At 42.8% G+C, this 18502-nt stretch overlaps 1 protein-coding gene across 2 annotated transcripts in view; it reads left to right on the forward strand.

Moving 5' to 3' along the window:
* Positions 1 to 18502, forward strand: part of IQCK (IQ motif containing K) — a 145129-nt gene that overhangs the window by 97022 nt on the left and 29605 nt on the right. For both annotated transcript variants that reach the window (XM_012464676.3, XM_064362552.1), the window contains exon 8: positions 11107 to 11218. In XM_012464676.3, coding sequence (XP_012320099.2) covers positions 11107 to 11218 — 112 coding nt within the window. The remainder of the gene's footprint in view (positions 1 to 11106; positions 11219 to 18502) is intronic.

The raw sequence follows: 18502 nt of genomic DNA on the forward strand, positions 1-18502 counted from the left end.
ATAAATGTGGCTGAAAGAAAAAGGCAATTCATTGCAAAAAAGGAGGAAAATTCTGATTTGAAAAAACTAAGTGCACCCTCTAGAAATGAAAGCAGTTGAATCAATGTACTAAAGCAGTATGTCTCAAACTTCAGTGAGCATCAAAATCACCTGCAGAGTTTGGCAAAACACAGATTCCTGGGCCTCACTCTGTTGAATAGGTCTTGGGTAGAGCCTGTGAATTTCTAATAAGCTCTCAGGTGATGCTGATATTTCTGATCCATGGACCATATTTTAGGTATGAGTTAAATAGCAGATAGACACAGCTAGAGAAGTAATTCGTCAACTGGAAGACAGATCTGGGAGATAGAATGCAGTAGAGAGATAGGGATAGGAAATGTGGAAAAGCAGTTAAGAGACAAGGACAGAATAAGAAGGTCCAACCTAAGACTACTAGGAATTCCAGAGGGAAACAATAGAATGAATGGGGGAGAAGCAATATTCATAGAGATATTGAGTGACAATATTCCAAAGTTGAAGAAACATGAATATTGAACTAGATAAATAAGGACAAAACAATACCAACATGCTTCATAGTGAAACTATGCAAAGAAGAAGCCTGAAAGCTATCTTAAAGGAAATATTACCTACAAAGGAAACCAGTGAGACTGATTACAGACTTCCAATCAGCAGCTGTATATGCCAGAGACAGGAAAGTGTAACATCTTCGAATCTAGACAAAATAATATTCAACCTAGAATTATGTGCCCATAAATTATCATTCAAGAGCAGGGACTATAAACAAAGACATTTAAAAACATCTCTCTCACTGAAAGAACTACTAAATGATATACTTCAGCTAGAAGGAAACTGAACCCACAAGGAAGGAGTGGGATGCAAGAAATAATGGTGAATGAAGAAGCTGATACATCTAAATAGTTACCAACCAGCAGGAAATAGGGGAAACTAAAATACTAGGTGACAATAATATAAAAATGGAGAATTGGAAGATTAGAGTTAAGCATTTTAAAGTCCTTGTATTATTTGGGAGGAGGCTGGATGCCTTTTTTCTTAAAAGTCATTTATTATATTATAACAACATATTAAAGAAAACAAATAGAGCTGGGAGCGGTGGCTCACGTCTGTAATCCCAGCACTTTGGGAGGCCGAGGCGGGTGGATCACCTCAAGTCAGGAGTTCAAGATCAGCTTGGCCAACATGGTGAAACCCCGTCTCTACTGAAAATATAGAAAAGTTAGCCGAGCTTGGTGGTGGGTGCCTATAATCCCAGCTACTCTGGAGGCTGAGGTAGGAGAATCGCTTGAACCCAAGAGGTGTAGGCTGCAGTGAGCTGAGATTGGGCCACTGCACTCCAGCCTGAGTGACAAGAAACTCTGTCTCAAAAAACAGAGTGTGACCTAACAAATCAGTAGAAGGAAACAAGTAGAATGCAGAAAATTCAATGCAACAGAAAGCAGGATAGAAAAAGACAAAAGCAGGACAAACCAAAGAGAGAGACATAAATACAAACATATCACTAATCTCAGTAAGTGTAAACAGAATAGTCTCTGATTTTCAGATTGAATTGAAAAAGAATTCTGCCTCTATGCTGGATGTGTAGGCACACAAAATGACACAGATGGTTGAAAATAATGAGGTGGGGAAAGATTGACAACATATCAATCAACATATCAATTTGATTGATAACCAAAAGAAAAGTGATATAGCAATATTAAGATCAGATAAATAGACTTTAAGGCAGAAAGTATCAGGAATAAAGAGTGTCCACTTTTTTTTTTTTTTTGAGACAGGGTCTTACTCTGCTGCCCAGGCCCGAGTGCTGTGGTATGATCACGCTGACAGCACCCTCAACCTTCTGGGCTCAGGGAATATTCCCACCTCAGCCTCCTGAGTAGCTGGAACTACAGGCATGCAATACCACACTTGGCTAAAATTTAATTTTTTTGTAGAGCCGAAGTCTCTCTAAAATGCCCAGGCTGGTCTCGAACTCCTGGGCTCAAGTGATCCAGCTACCTTGGCCTCCCAAAGTGCTGGGATCCTAGGCATGAGCCACTACGCCTGGCCTAAAGAAGGTCCTTAATGATAAAGGAGTAATTGTCATTTTCTATATTTTCCATTTGATTATATATTTTAATGTCATTCACCAGCCACCCAATTGAATCTACCAACCACTAATACGACACAACAGACTGAAAAATGCTGCTCTAGAACGCACTTCTAAACCTCCCTGAAAGTCCCAAGTAACTCTAAGAGGACTACTGTCATAACACAGTAGAGTATCTGTAACACTTCCACAATACCAGGAAACAGGTGATAGCTACGGCTTTTACAAATTAGATCCTTAAAGGCCAAGCGAAGTGGCTTATGTTGATAACCCAGCATTTTGGGAGGTGGAGGTGAGATGATTGCTTGAGCCCAGGAGTTCAAGACCAGCATAGGCAGCATAGTGAGACCTCATCTCTACAATTAAAAACAACAACAACAGTGACAAAACTAGGCATGGCGGTTTGTGCCTGTAGGCCCAGCTACTTGGGATGTGGGAGGATCCCTTGAGCCCAAGAGTTCCAGGCTGCAGTGAGCTGCGATTGCGCCACTGCATTTCAGCCTGGGCAACAGAGAGAGACCCCGTCTCAAAAACCAAAAACAAACATTAGATCCTCAAGACAATAAGGAACACTAACAATCACCAGAATGAAAATCTAGCTTTTGTTTTGTTTTGTTTTAGCAAAGATCTAAGAAGAAATCACAAAGCTTCCTTCTAAAGAGAAAGTTGAGGCCGTGCGCGGTGGTTCACATCTGTAATCCCAGGACTTTGGGAGACCAAGGCGGGCAGATCATGAGGTCAGGAGATGGAGACCATTCTGGCCAACATGGTGAAACCCCATCTATACTAAAATACAAAAAATTAGCAGGGCGTGGTGGTGGGCACCTGTAGTCCCAGCTACACGGGAGGCTGAGGCAGGGGAATTGCTTGAACTTGGAGGTGGATGTTGCAGTGAGCCAAGATCGCACCACTGCACTCCAGCCTGAGCAACAAGAGTGAGACTTGGTCTCAAAAAAAGAAAAAAACAGTTGAATTTCTGAGTTATGAACTCTGAATATTTTATTAATATAAGGTCATTGAAAATGATTTTGCAAACGTATTTCCTTTATGTTGAAAACTGCTTTTCTTGAGTATAAAATCCTTCAGTATAATCATTAGTATGTCACATCATTAGCAAGACATAATAAGAACCTTCTATGAGGCATCTCACACCAAGTCGGTGGCTCACTCTTGTGAGCATGACTGAACAGGCCTGACCATCATGTTATATCCTCAGCTTCTTTCCAGCAACTGTAATATACGAACTGCCTTTCTCCAGAGCAGTGAGAAAAACCCTGGGAATCATCCTTAGTCATCCAAGCTGTTGCTAGGTTTTCGTCTGTTTTGCCAAGAATCAGGGAAAACAACTGAGGAATTTAGAAGTCTAGATCCACAATGGGTAATTTCAGAGTCCTAGGCAACAGTCTCCCTCCTTCCTCTTCTCTGCCTGCAAACACCACCTCACCGCAACACTTCTTTTTATTTTTTTGAGACAGAGTCTCACTGTCACCCAGGCTGGAGTACAGTGGAACAATCTTGGCTCACTGCAACCTCCACCTCCCGAGTTCAAGTGATTCTCCCACCTCAGCCTCCCAAGTAGCTGGGATTACAGGCACATGCGACCACACCTGGCTAATTTTTGTATTTTTAGTAGAGATGAGGTTTTGCCATGTTGGCCGGGCTGGTCTCAAACTCCTGACCTCAGGTGATCCACCTGCCTCAGCCTCCCAAAGTTCTGAGATTACAGGCGTGAGCCACCATGCCTGGCCAACACTTCTTTCTGCTGGCTGGCTAATGCCTAAAATTATGAAATCATTTATATATTCAACACTTTGTAAATACTTGGGAAGAGGCTTGCTTTCAGTTTTCTGAATCACTGGCTCCTCAGTCACTTGGCTCCATGCATTAATAGCAATTGTAAGATTCAGCCTCAGAGCCGAATCCAATTATTCTCACTACTTTAGCAATTGATTTAAGAAACTGCTAACAGAGTGAGAGCTTGCTATGTGTCAGACACTGGTTTAGCACTTTGCATGTATTATCTCAGCTTATTTTCACACCAATCCAATGAAGAAAATATTTTCATTATCCCCATTTTACAGATGAGAAAATTGAGGCTTGTGGCATTTAAGGAACCTGCCTAAGGCTCCTTAGCTTGTCATTTGTGGAACTGAGATTCAGCCATGAGCTGTTGGATTTAGGGTTGGCTTTTAAAACCAAAATGGTATCCTGTATTGGCTTCCAGCCTGGGCAACAGAGAGAGACCCTGTCTCAAAAACCAAAAACAAATATTAGCTCCTCAAGACAATAAGGAACACTAATAATAATCACCAGAATGAAAAACTAGCTTTTGTTTTGTTTTGCCAAAGATCTAAGAAGAATCTCAAAGCTTTCTTATAAACAGAAAGTTGAGTAATCTATAATTAGGAGAATCTGATGGTGTCATGGGCATTAAAAAAAGAACTGACATAAATAATGTATACTCTATTTATGTTCCCATCTTAGAGGAGCAAATGGACTCCACACAGTAATTTTTTAAAATAAAAGTAGAAAGCTCTTAGTAAGGGAGGGTTTATTTAGCAATGAAATTGTTTATGTGTTAAACATTACACTGCACTCCATGATATTTGCTGATTGGCACAACCACTGCCATTGAAATTGATTCCCTACTCATGATGATAATGACTGGGATTAGCCCAGTTCAATGGGTGCGTGCTTTCCCCAGGGCTCACAAAAGCCTTCTCTAGAGATCCAGGCTTCCCCGGTAATGAACTAACAAGGCTGCTGTATTCTCTCTTGGTAAATAGCAGTCCTCACTTCAAAATGAAAGAAATTAAGGAAAAGATGAAAGGGTCTCTGGCCGGACAGAGCAAAATCATGCTAAACTGGTGAGCAGAACCCTACAAATAACTGCAGGCTTCCAGAATGATGAAGAAATGGGTGTTTCTACTTTTTTGTTGAGTATTTAGACAATGAAGAGTCAAACAATTGTAGGAAAATTCATCAATTATTTATAAGTCAAAGGACTTTTATTTGCCTCTCAGAAGCCTATTAACTTAAAAATTTAAACACTTCTTGTATTCCCAAAACAATCTATGCTCATTGTAAACATCCCAAACAATCCAGTCCAGAAAAACATGGAGTAAAAAGTGACAGCCCCTCAATGACGAACACGCCTTGTATATCCTTCCAAACATGAAGAGTAAACCAATAGTAAAGAAAGAATCTGACTATGATAAAACATAGTCAAGTTGCTGATTATAACTACACCTTCCTTTAATGATTCAGATCTGTTGAGTTTATTCTCACTAAGGCTATCGGTTGTTGCAGTCCTGAAATATGGGGATTCTTGTGTGCTTAGATCCCAATAAACATGAGCTTGTGAGAAAGTTGTGGATAATCCCTTATTTGCCCCATCCCTGACCCTTTGCCTCTAGGAGGGTTTGGGTTTGCTTAGATCACAGCTAGTGAGATATGATAACCCATCCTACCCGGCACAGAAATGTTTAAGATGCCTGATACTCGTGAACGTAAGACTTAAATAAATTAGTTTTATTTACCACTCCTATACCTTATTTTGAAAGTCCATACATTTTTAACTTGAAAAAAAACATGCATTGTGGGAAGAGAATTAAGAGACTAGAAATAAATGCATACCTCTGTGGTCAATTGATTTTTGATAAGGGTGCCAAGACCATTCAGTGGGAGAAAGAATAGTCTCTTCAACAAATGGCTCTGGGACACCTTGATATCCACATGCCAAAGATGAAATTGGATCCTTACCCCACACCATATATATAAAAATTAACTCAAAATGGATCAAAGAGCCCTATGATCCAACTCTTAGAAGAAAACACAGGGATAAGTGTTTATGATCTTAGGTTTGGCAGTAGTTTCTTAGCTATAACACCAAAGGCACAAATAATAAAAGAAAAAATAGATAAATTCAGACCAGATACAGTGGCTCATGTCTGTAGTGATCCCAGCACTTTGGGAGGTCGAGGTGGGTAGATCACTTGAGGTCAGGAGTTCCAGACCAGCCTTGCCAACATGACAAAACTCCATCTCTACTAAAAACAAGAAAATTAGCTGTGGTAGTGGTGCACGCCTGTAATCCTAGCTACTCAGGAGGCTGAGGCACGAGAATCACTTGAACCCGGGAGGCAGGGGTTGCAGTGAGCCAAAATTGCACCATTGTACTCCAGTCTGGGCACCAGAGGGAAATTCTCTCAATTAAAAAAAAAAAGATAAATTTGATTTTATAAAAATGTATCATCTTTTGCATGAAAGGACACTATCAAGAGAGTGAAAAGACAAGTTACAGAATGGGAGAAAAATGCCTGTAAATAATATATTTGAGAAGGGTATAGTGTCCAGAACATATAATAAACTCTTACAACTCAACAACAAAATGACAAGCAACTCACTTTTTAAAAGGGCAAAGGGAAGTGGAGGGAGAAAAAAAGTAAACAAATAAAAGGGCAAAGGCCTTGAACAGACATTTCTCCAAGAAGATATACAAACGGCCGACAAGCACGTGAAAAGATGCTGGATGTTATTACACATTAGAGAAGTGCAAATTAAACCACAATGAAATGCCACTTCCTATCTACTGGGATGGCTATAGTAAAAAGCAGAGCCAGGCACAGTGGTACATACCTGTAGTCCCAGCTACTCAGATGGATGAGGTGGGAGGATCACCTGAGCCGGGCAGTTTGAGACCACCCTGGGCAAAAAAGCAAGACCCTATTTCAAAAGAAATTAAATGAAATTTAAATTTTAAATTTTAAAAATTGAATATAACAAGTGTTGGAAGAATGTGGTTCAATTAGAACCCTCTCATTCATTGCTGGTGAGATTATAAGATGATTCAGCCACTGTGAAAAACAGTTTGTTTTCTCAGTAAACTGAATGTAAAATTATCCATGTGACCCAGCAATTCTACTTCTAGGTCTACAAGCCCCCCTTCAAATTGAAAATGGGTGTTTAAGCAAAAACTCTGTAACCCCAGCACTTTGGGAGATTAAGGTGGGTGGGTCACTTGAGGTCAGATGTTCAAGACCAGCCTGGCCAACATGGCAAAACCCTGTCTCTACTAAAAATAAAAAAACTAGCCTGGCATGGTGGCACGTGCTTGTAATCTCAGCTACTCAGGAGGCTGAGATGTGAGAATCACTTGAAAGCGGAGGTTGCAGTGAGCCGAGATCGTGCCACTGCACTCCAGCCTGGGTGACAGAGCAAGACTCTGTCTCAAAAAATAAATAAACAAAAAATAAACAAAAACTCATACACAAATGTTCATAGCAGCCCTGTTCCCAATAGCCAAAAGGTAGAAACAACTCAAATGTTCCATTAGGTGCCAGGCTCAGTGGCTCACACCTGTAATCCCGGTACTTTGGGAGCCTGAGGCAGGAGGATTGCTTGAGCCCAGGAGTTTGAGACCACCTTAGGTAATATAGTAAGACCTTATCTCTACAAAAACAAAAAATTAAAAAATTAGCTGGGCATGCTGGGACACCTATAGTCCCAGCTGAGGTGGGAGGATTGCTTGACCCTGGGAGGTGGAGGTTGCAGTGAGCCAAGATCGTGCACCACTGCATTGGAATCTGGGTGACAAAATGAGATCCTGTCCCCCAAAAAAAAAAAAAAAAAAGGCAAAACAAATGTTCCATTAAGTGATGAATGGATAAAATTAAATGTGGCATACCTATACAATAGATATTATTCAGGAAAGAAGTACTGATACATGCTGCACTGTGGATAAACCTCAAAACATGATATGCTGACTGGAAGAATCCAGACACAAAAGGACACATGATTGTATGACTCCATTTGTATGAAATATCCAGAATAGGGAAATCCAGAGAGACTGTGGATCTAAAGACGCAGAGAGGCTATGGAGACTACAGCAGGTCTGTGGTTGGCTGGGGCAGGGAGAGGGGAGAACGGGAATTGATTGCTTAAAGAGTGTGGGATTTTCCTTTTGGCCTGATGAAAATGTTGCAATGAGAAAATAGTGATGATCGCACAAGCTTGTAAATGTACTTAATGCTACTGAAGCGTATACTTTAAAAGGATTAAAGTGGTACAGTTTATTTATGTGTATTTGACCAAATTTTAAAAAATCACTAGAGTTACTTGTGAATCTGATACGAGTTCAGTAGAAGGAAAGGACAACAAGGTTCTTCAATGTAAAATTATTCAGACATTTGGAAAAGGTGGCCCCTCTATCAATACGGATGAGAGGGAACGGTAGCTCTGGGACTGGGAGGTAGCTGATGGTGAAATCTGGCTCAATCTCACCCTTTGGGGGACTGTGTTTGTGTCCTGAGATGGTAGATGTGTGGGTGACTCGAGCAAGTTGAAACTTGGGAGCCCAGGCTTGGGCTCCTTCAAAGGATGGCAGTGACCACAATAGGAAGCCCAGGGACCAAGGTAGGAAGTCACAAGATCCAGGGGTGATCTGAAAAAGCAAGAGATTGAGCTCTGGCTTGGTGGCATCTCCATGGTCAGCAGAGTTGGGGAGTAGCCGACCCCTTTAGACAAGCCCGGCTCTCTGGTCTGTCCTCACCCTGCGCTCCCTTTACCTGCTTCTCTTAAATGCTGGGTCCTGCAGGCCTGGCAGATTTCTATTTCTGCCTCAGTTTGCCCTGCATCCTTCCCAGCAGGAAAGATACTAGTTCCTGACTATCAGACCAGCAGGTCTGAGTTGTGGCTTTCAGAAGAGAAGAGGAGCAAGGAGGCCATCCTTCTGGGCACCTGGGGTCTGGAGAGACAGGAGAGGACCTCAGCCTAGAGATGGAAGCACTGATCTGGGCATGTGGAGTGTGACTGCCCCAGCTCTGCACGCTCATCCCAGTACAGGCAATTGTTCCTTCAGAATACACAGCTACTGCCTCATTTGAAACGAATGGAGCTGGCCGGACGCAGTGGCTCACACCTGTAATCCCAGCACTTTGGAAGGCCAGGGCAGGCAGACCACCTGAGGTCAGGAGTTTGAGACCAGCCTGGCCAACATGGCAAAACCCCATCTCTACTAAAACTACAAAAATTAGCCGGGTGTGGTGGTGCATGCCTTTAATCTTAGCTACTCGTGAGGCTGAGGCAGCAGAATTGCTTGAACCCGGGAGGCGGAAGTTGCAGTGAGCTGAGATTGCACCATTGTACCCCGGCCTAGGCAACAAGAGTGAAACTCCGTCTCAAAAAAAAAAAAACAACTGTAAAATATTTGGCCAGGCACATTGGCTCTCACCTGTAATCCCAGCACTTTTAGACACCAAGGCTTGAGCCCAAGAGTTTGAGACCAGCCTGGGCAACATGGCAAGACTCTATCTCTATGAAATAAAGAAAATAAAAAATGAAATAAAATTTGTAAGACACTTAGAACCATGCCTGGGAGATAAATGCCCAATAAATATGAGCTATAATAAAAATAAAAATAATCAATGTTACAATTACTATTATTCATCTCCTTAATCTCAACGTCTAGCACAGAAGTTGGTATGAAGTAAGCAGTCAGTGTTAAATGGAACTGTGGTTAATGCATTAACTGTGGTGAACCTAGAGCTGTGCTCGTCTCTACGGTAGCCACCAGCTACGTGTGTCTATTGAGCACTTGGAATGAAATACTTTGTAAGTGCAAAACACACTGTGTTGAAGACTTAGCATGTAAAACAGAAAGATAATTCATAAATAATTATTTATTTATTTATTTTTTGAGACAGGGTCTCACTCTGTCACCCCGACTAGAGGGCAGTGGCACAATCTTGGCTCACTGCAGCCTCAACCTCCCAGGCTCAAGCAATCCTCCCATCTCAGCCTCCTGATTAGCTGGGACTACAGGCATGCACCATCACACCCAGCTAATTTTATTTTTTATAGAGATGAAGTCTCACTATGTTGCCAGGCTGGGCTTGAGCAATCCTCCTGCCTTGGCCTCCCATAGTACTACTAGGATTTACAGGCATGAGTCACCATGCCTGGCATAAATAATGTTTTATATTAATTACATGTTGAAGTAATAAGATTTTGAATGTTTTAGGTTAAGTGAGGTATATTCTTGTTTGTTTGAGATGGGGTTTTGTTTGCTCTTGTCGCCCAGGCTGGAGTGCAATGGCTCCATCTCAGCTCACTGCAACCTTCGCCTCTAGGGTTCAAGGGATTCTCCTGCCTCAGCCTCCCGAGTAGCGGGGATTACAGGCATGCATCACTGCACCCAGCTAATTTTTCTATTTTTAGTAGAGAGGGGGTTTCACCATGCTGGCCAGGCTGGTCTCAAACTCCTGATCTCAGGTGATCTGCCTGCCTCAGGCAATTCTCCTGCCTTAGGCCTCCCAAAGTGCTGGGATTATAGGCATGAGCCACTGTGCTTGACCAAGTGAAATATCGTCTTAAAAAAATCTTATCTGCTTGTTTTTACTTTTTAAAATGAGATGCCAGGAAGTTTGAAGTTACAAATGTGGTGGCTGCATTATCTTTTTTTTTTTTTGAGATGGAGTCTTACTCTGTTGCCCAGGCCGGAGTGCAGTGGTGTCATCTCAGCTCACTGCAAACTCCGCCTCCCGGGTTCAAGTGATTCTCTTGCCTTAGCCTCCTGAGTAGCTGAGACTACAGGCACACACCACTGCACCCAGCTAATTTTTGCATTTTTAGTAGAGATGGGGTCTCATCATATCGGCTAGCCTGGTCTCAAACTCCTGACCTTGTGATCCGCCCCCCTCAGCCTCCTACAGTGCTGGGATTACAGGCATGAGTCACTGCACCTGGCTGCTGCATTATTTTTCTGTTGGACAGCACAGACCTATTCATTCTTAACCTACTGTTACTATAGCAAATCTTCCCACAACCTCATTTATGCTTAAATATGATATGAGCTCTAGGAGTGTCAATAATTCATTTAGAATGATTCATTGAGAATCAAAAGTACATCCAATTGGTTTGTAAAGGATTTTCCATGCAGGGTTAATAAGCTAGTGTACATAAGTATGTCAAAAAGGGACTAAGGTTTTTCTGTGATTTTCCAGGTTCGCTGTGATCCTGAGATTCAAGAACTGCGTAAGTGGCAGAAGAAACTTTGTGAGGACAAGTACATTCACCAGCGAGTCAAATTTTTCTGGGCCAAGCAAGAACGAAAAGGTAAATTGCTGGATTCACAGTCCTTAGTTTATTCAAAAAAAAAAAAAGCCATAGGCTGGGCGTGGTAGCTCACGCCTATAATCCCAGCACTTTGGGAGGCCGAGGCGGGTGGATCACGAGGTCAAGAGATCAAGACCATCCTGGTCAACAAGGTGAAACCCCGTCTCTACTAAAAATACAAAAATTAGCTGGGCATGGTGGCGCACGCCTGTAGTCCCAGCTACTCGGGAGGCTGAGGCAGAATTGCTTGAACCCAGGAGGCGGAGGTTGCGGTGAGCCGAGATCGCGCCATTGCACTCCAGCCTGGGTAACAAGAACAAAACTCCGTCTCAAAAAAAAAAAAAAAAAAAAAAAGCCTGATTCTTATTCCAGGCTCAAGAAGGAGGCCCTCTGAGCTTTTGTAAGGTCCTTGACTGCATGGAACTCATCTTATGCATGGAGGAAGTGGCTGCATATTAAGATTCTGCTCTGGAATGACAGGTGATGTGATATAATTTACAGGGTCATTTCTCTCCCACAGGGGCAAATTCAGTGTCTCACTGTGTCTGCAGGTTTTTATTTTTGAAGCTACAAGACATCAAGAATAACCCATTATTTTGGAAACACAGTGTCTATCAGTATGACGGATAGTTATTCTAAGTTGTTGATTGTGTCTGAACTTTTGTCTTCTCCCCTTTTGAGATGGCTCATTTTATGTGTCAACTTGACTGGGCCGCGAGATGCCCAGATTAAACATTATTTCTAAGTCTGTCTGTCAAGGTTTCCAGAGGTATTAGCATTTGAATTGATGAACTGAATAAAGCAGACGGACCTCCCCAGTGGGCTTCTTCCAATCTGTTGAGGGCCTGAATAGAACAAAAAGGTAGAGGAATGTTGCATTACCTCTGCCTGGCCATGTGAGCTGGGGCCTTGATCTTTTCCTGCTCTTGGTGCTCCTGGCTTGCAGGTCTTCAGACCCAGACTAGAAGCTACGTTATTTGTTCTCTGGACTTCCTGGGTCTCTAGCTTGCAAATGGCAGATCGTGGTACTTCTCAGTCTCCATAATTTCATGAGCCAATATCTTTTTTTTTTTTTTTTGAGACAGAGTCTCATTCTGTCACCCAGGCTGGAGTGCAGTAGCATGATCTTGATTCACTGTAACCTCCTCTTTCTGGGTTAAAGTGATTCTCCTGCCTTGGTCTTCTGAATAGCTGGGATTACAGGCACGCGCCACCATGCCTGGCTAATTTTTGTATTTTTAGTAGAGACAGGGTTTCACCATGTTGGCCAGGCTCCACTCGAACTCCTGACCTCAAGTGATCTGCCCACCTAGGCCTCCCAAAGTGCTGGGATTTACAGGCATGAGCCACCGCACCTAGCTGATATGTTTTCAAGTGAAGAAAATTAAATTGCAGAACTATAAGTTTTTATTCATATAAAAATATATGCATGGCCTGTAATCCTAGGACTTTGAGAGGCTGAGGCAGGCAGATCACCTGAAGTCATCAGGTCAAGACCAGCCTGGCCTACATGGTGAAACCCTGTCTCTACTAAAAATACAAAAATCAGCCAGGAGTGGTGGTGGGCACCTGCAATCCCAGCTATTTGGGAGGCTGAAGCAGGAGGATCACTTGAACTCAGAAGGCACAGGTTGCAGTGAGCTGAGATTGTGCTACCGCACCCAGCCTGGACAACAGAGGCAGACTCTGTCTCAAAAAGTAAAAAAATAAAACAAATAAATTTTATAGATATGCATGGAAACATAGAGATACTAAACAGTCTGGAAGAAATTATTGGTAGTTACCTTTGAGAATTTGGACTAGAGGGGTGGAAGCACATGTTGGAATCTTTTAGATAAGCACATAGTACTTTACGATTATGAGAAACTACAGAAATTAGTTTCTGCATCCCTCAGCACGCCACAGGCCATCATGCCTTGGGTCCTCTAACCTCCCCATCCTACCCTGTCTTCATCCTCTCTCAGTGGGCTGCAGCCCCTCCATTCTCCAATGTGCCAACGCCTTCTTCACCTTGGGATTCTGTACTTTGTATTCCCTTTCTTTTTTTTTTTCCAAGACAGTGTTTCGCTCTGTCACCCAGGCTGAAGAGCAGTGGCACAATCTTGGCTCACTGCACCCTCCGTCTCCGGGATTCAAGTGATTCTCATGCTTCAGCTCCCCGAATAGCTAGGATTACAAATGCCCACCATCACATCTGGCTAATTTTTGTGTTTTTAGTAGAGGTGGGGTGTCACCATGTTGGCCAGGCTGGTCTCTCACTCCTGACGTCAAGTGACCTACCCACCTGGGCCTCCCAGAGAGCTGGGATGACAGGTGTGAGCCACCATGCCCGGCCTCCTTTTCTGATAAACCATCCTTCTCCAGCTCCTCTGTGGCCACTCATTCTCCTGCTTCAGCTGAGGGCATTACCTTTTCAGAAAAGCCTTCCCTAGCTACCCCACTGAAAAGGATCAGGAAGCATTTTATTGCGAAATCTCAAGATGGTAGGATTAAACAAGAGGTTTGTTTTCTCTCTGGAAATTGACTTTAACCCTGCTTTCTCCAGTCTTTCTTTCCAGCTCTGCAATGGCACATTGGGTGATCCCATGCCTTTTCAGTATGTTCTGATCTCAAAGTCTAGTCTAGTTTAAAACCTCAACCTTAGATCCAGTTAGTCCTTATCCACTGCCCTCTGCTGTGCATCAAGTGGGGTTGGATGTAGAGCAAAGAACTGTCTGGTCTCTCATGCTTCCACCCCTTCCTCTTCTGGGTCTCTTTCTCCTCCAGTGGGTGTGGGTGGGCAGGAGGGAGCCATGAAGTGGCATCCATCCTTTCAGATTCTGTTGTGATGATCTCTTGGCTCTCACTGCTTCTCTAGCTAAGCTGCTTGGCTGTCCACGGTCTGTGGGCAGGCCTCCCCTTGTTGACTCTCTCACTCAGTATATTTCAGAAATTTCTCATCAGGGGACAGCAGGTTGCTGTCATCAGGGGACAGCTGTCCCCTCACCCCTGGTGGAGGGATCTGACTCTGACTCTGCCTTTTCCACAACCACCCCAGACCCCACCTTTGCTAGTTCCCTCCAAGCCTTTTGCTCTTGGGGTCTCCTTACCCAGTGGCCAACCCTCTTGGATGAGGCATTGGAAAGATAGTTCAGGTTACCTCCTAGGGTCCACTTGACATACAGAAAGCCAGTGGTGGGCACGTGGACTTCTTCACTGCCCTCCTGTCTCTGCCCTGCTGCATCTCTTTAGTTCACACCAGCCTGCTCAAACAGGCACAAGAGTATGATCTGTACATCTTTTCTCAAAGCAGATGTCCAAACAGGTAATGAAACATCAGCCTTCCTTTCTTGAAGACACCCCTAGTCTTTTCAGGTTGTTCTTTCGTCTCTTCCCTCCCTTGCTTTAGGGCTTGGGTTGAGGAAGCACCTACTCTCGTCTAAAAGAGGAGAGAGTAGCACAGCCCTCTCCTCTAGGCCAGTACTTCTCAATTTTGGGGGACTGTGATCAGGTAAGAAATAGTTTTATATCAACATTTAGTTCATAAAAATATATAGATGTTCTCATGTATATATAACTAAAAGTTTTAAGAAAAAGAAACTATCATTAGTTTCTTTGATACTAATGCCCTCTGATATTTCTTATCAGACCACCACGCCTGGTCTGTTGTTGGAAGTGCTGGAAACGACATGATAGATTGATTTCATGGCCCACTCACGTGACTTTATTCACGGTTTGGAACATGCTCTATTGGACCACTGCTTCCTGGTTCCTACAATTTCTTCTCTCCCTTTCCTTCCCATAGTCGTCTATTATAGGTAGGTGATGGCTACTGAGCCCCTTCTTCATAAACCACCAGTTCTCACTATTGGCTGCACATTGGAATCACCTGGGTAGCTTTTTAAAAATACCAATGCTATTAACTGAAAAGCAAAGGTGTAATGGGCATGCCTAGTGCCCAGATCTTGGGTTCTAAATCTTTTTTTCTGGAATTTTATTTTTTTTTATTTTTAATTTTTGTGGGCACATAGTAGGTGTATGTATTTATGGGGTATATGGGCTATCTTGATACAGGCATACAAGTAATAATTATATCATAGAGATTGGGGTTTTCATCCCCTCGAGCATTTATTCTTTGTGTTACAAACAGTTATTTTTAAATGTAGAATTAAATTATTATTTATTATAGTCACCCTGTTGTGTCCACTCTTACTCATTCTATTTTTTTGTACCCATAACCATACCCCTTTCTTCCCCAGCCCCACCATCAGTACCCTTCCCAGCCTCTGATAACCAAATTTGACTTTCTATCTCCAGGAGTTCAATTGTTTTAATTTTTAGCACCCACAAATAAGTGAGAACATGAGAAAGTATAAGATGAGCCTAGAGCTAGAGAAGGATTAAAAAATGATGGGGACATGGGACAGGCTCCAGCTTGAACAGTGTCACTGGACAAATCTGGGACAATATAAGCATCAAAACTAAGAGTGAAAGTAATGAATTATTTGTGAGGTCAAGGTGAGTATCCATCTGAGGCCAGGAGTTCAAGACCAGCTTGGCCAATATGGTGAAACCACGTCTCTACTAAAAATACAAAAAATTAGCTGGGTGTGGTGGCAGGTGCCTTAATCCCAGCTACCCAGGAGGCTGAGGCATGAGAATCGCTTGAACTCAGGAGGTGGAGGTTGCAGTGAGCCAAGCTTGCACCATTGCACTCCAGCCTGGGCAACAAGAGCAAAACTCTTTCTCTCTCTCACACACACACACACAAAATAAAGTAATCAATTGTAACTCATTGACTACAATAAAAATCCAGATGTCCATATGGATATAAAATAAAGGAGAAAAAAGAAATGCTTGAGGAAGAAGAAGAAGAATTCCTTACATTAGAATGTCAAAAATACGTTTAAAAGGCATGATGAAACTTACAAGTCACCATTTTGTAGCCATATTAGTTAACAATGGACTCAGGTAAGAATTATCAGTAGATGTTAAAACCATCGATTTCATTGATAATACTCATGATGTTTAAAGTCTCAAAATATCTCTCCATAAATTAGTTATTAACCAGAAAGGGCAAAATAGTTACCTTGCCTTAGAAAAACATGGGAGTCCCACCTTAACCAAGTATTCAAAATTAGGATCACCAATAATGGGACACACTGACACATAGTGCCCTCCTGATAGGATGTGCCGAGAGGGACACAGTATCACTTATATCACTTATACTTACGCACTGCGCCTGCCAAAAATGCCTAACTTGAATCTAATCATGAAGAAACCCAAGGCAAACCCAAACTCAAGGAACGTTACAAAATAACTGATTTAGATTCTTCAAAAATGTCCATGTCAAGAGAGACACATTAAAAGACACCAAAGGGACATGACAGCTAAACACAAGCTGTGGCCCTAGATAGGATCATGGGTGGGAGGAAAGTTCTATGAAAGACATTATTGAGACAATGAGCATACTTTGAATATGGGCTTTATATTATGTAGTAGTATGTAACACTATTAAATGTCCTGACTGTGATCAATATCCTCAGACTAGAGAAGAAATCTTTTTTTTTTTTTGAGAGAGAGTCTCACTCTGTCTCCCAGGCTGGAGTGCAGTGGCATGATCTTGGCTCACTGCAACCTCCAACTCCCAGGTTCAAGTGATTCTCATGCCTCAGCCTCCCAAGTAGCTGGGATTATAGTTGTGTGCCATCATGCCCAGCTAATTTTTGTATTTTTTGAAGAGACTGGGTTTCACCATGTTGGCCAGGCTGGTCTTGAACTCCTGACCTCAAGTGATTCTCCCTCCTCAGCCTCCCAAAGTGCTGGGATTATAGGCATCAGCCTCTGCACCTATTGCTCAGCCAGGATGGAGAACCTAAGGATATGTGAGATGCCCAGTTGTTTTGTGCTTTCTTTAAAATGTGGAGTCCACTAGGCCTGTGCTGTCAGCTCTGGGCAACAAGTCCTGCTCATGCTTGACTGTACAGATGCTATTAGGTTGGTGCAAAAGTAATTGTGGTTTTTGCCATTAAAAGTGACATTACATGCAATTACTTTTGCACCAACCTAAATTTATTTACTGGACAGTTGTCTTCCCACTAGAGTGTAACCTACATGAAATAGTAGGACACATTGACATCATGGTACCTCTTGATGTGATATGTCTGCCTGGCTTATCTCCCAGTACAGTGCCTGGCACAAAGTGAGCACCAGATAAATATCTGTTGAATGAATTAATGAATGAATGGAGCTGTGAGGTTTAAATGAGTCAATAAATAGAAAGTTCCTGGTGCAGAGTAGGAGCACATCAAATTGGTGGTCTAAGCCGCCCTTATAAAGAAGCAGCTTGAGCTGTTACTGTTTGGCTGGCTCAGCACAGGCCTCTGTTCCATGCACAACTGCAGTTTCATTTGGCTTCAAAACTGGAAGGCAATCAGGGCTGTAATCAGTTTAAAGGTCGAGGAAAGTGCAGCATGTCTGTTTCTTTCTGTTGGTCTGTATTCTTTGGAGTTGATTTGCAGTTGGTTGATTGACTGAGTGGGCTTGCTCTGGAGCAAGAAGAATAGATTGGGGTCCATGCCATTATCCCGTCCTCAGCAGAGGGGCTGGAGGGGCTGGTGGAAGCAATTCCACTTCTACCATCTGCTGCTGGCTTCCCTTGCCACCTTCCAGGGGCTCTGGAAGGAGCCAGCAGTGCTTTCCAAATAAGAAACAACTCTTCAGTAAATACCCCAGTGGGAACCCATGGATAGGTTCCCATTTATGCTGAGAAGGTGAAATGGCCTTTGGGCAAACAAGGCAATTCTAAAGACTGTCCCCAGGTCTGTGATTGTAAAGAAAAAAGTCAGGACAGCAGAAGGGACAGGTAACGGACTGGGTTTTGGTGTTGGCCAGACCTGCCCTTGGAATCCTAACTACCACTCTATCCATGTGACACTGAGCTAGTGAACTTCATGAAGCCTCAGTCTTCCCATGTGCCAAATGGGGCTAGTAATAATAATGTCTGTCTCGTACAGTTGTTACAAGATTACAAGAGATGATCTTTAGAACAGGTTCTGGCACATAGTTCCCATAAACGTTAGTTATTGTCATGATAGTATTATAAAAATATTCGTGTTGATTTCTTCCAGTAGCCTCCAAGCTCCATGGGCTTTCACATTGGGACTGTGTTTGTCTTTTCCATCATGAGCCTGGCACAGAGCACGTGGCCTGTACATATTTAGGGGATGAAGCTCTGGGTTTCATTTTGCATCTGAAGAAATGGAGTTCCAGCAAGTTTGAGTGACTTGCCCAAGGTCACACAGC

The sequence above is a fragment of the Aotus nancymaae genome, unplaced genomic scaffold, assembly GCF_030222135.1.
Source record: "Aotus nancymaae isolate 86718 unplaced genomic scaffold, 86718_ANA_hifiasm-v0.15.2.pri h1tg000049l, whole genome shotgun sequence".
NCBI classification, from domain to species: domain Eukaryota; kingdom Metazoa; phylum Chordata; class Mammalia; order Primates; family Aotidae; genus Aotus; species Aotus nancymaae.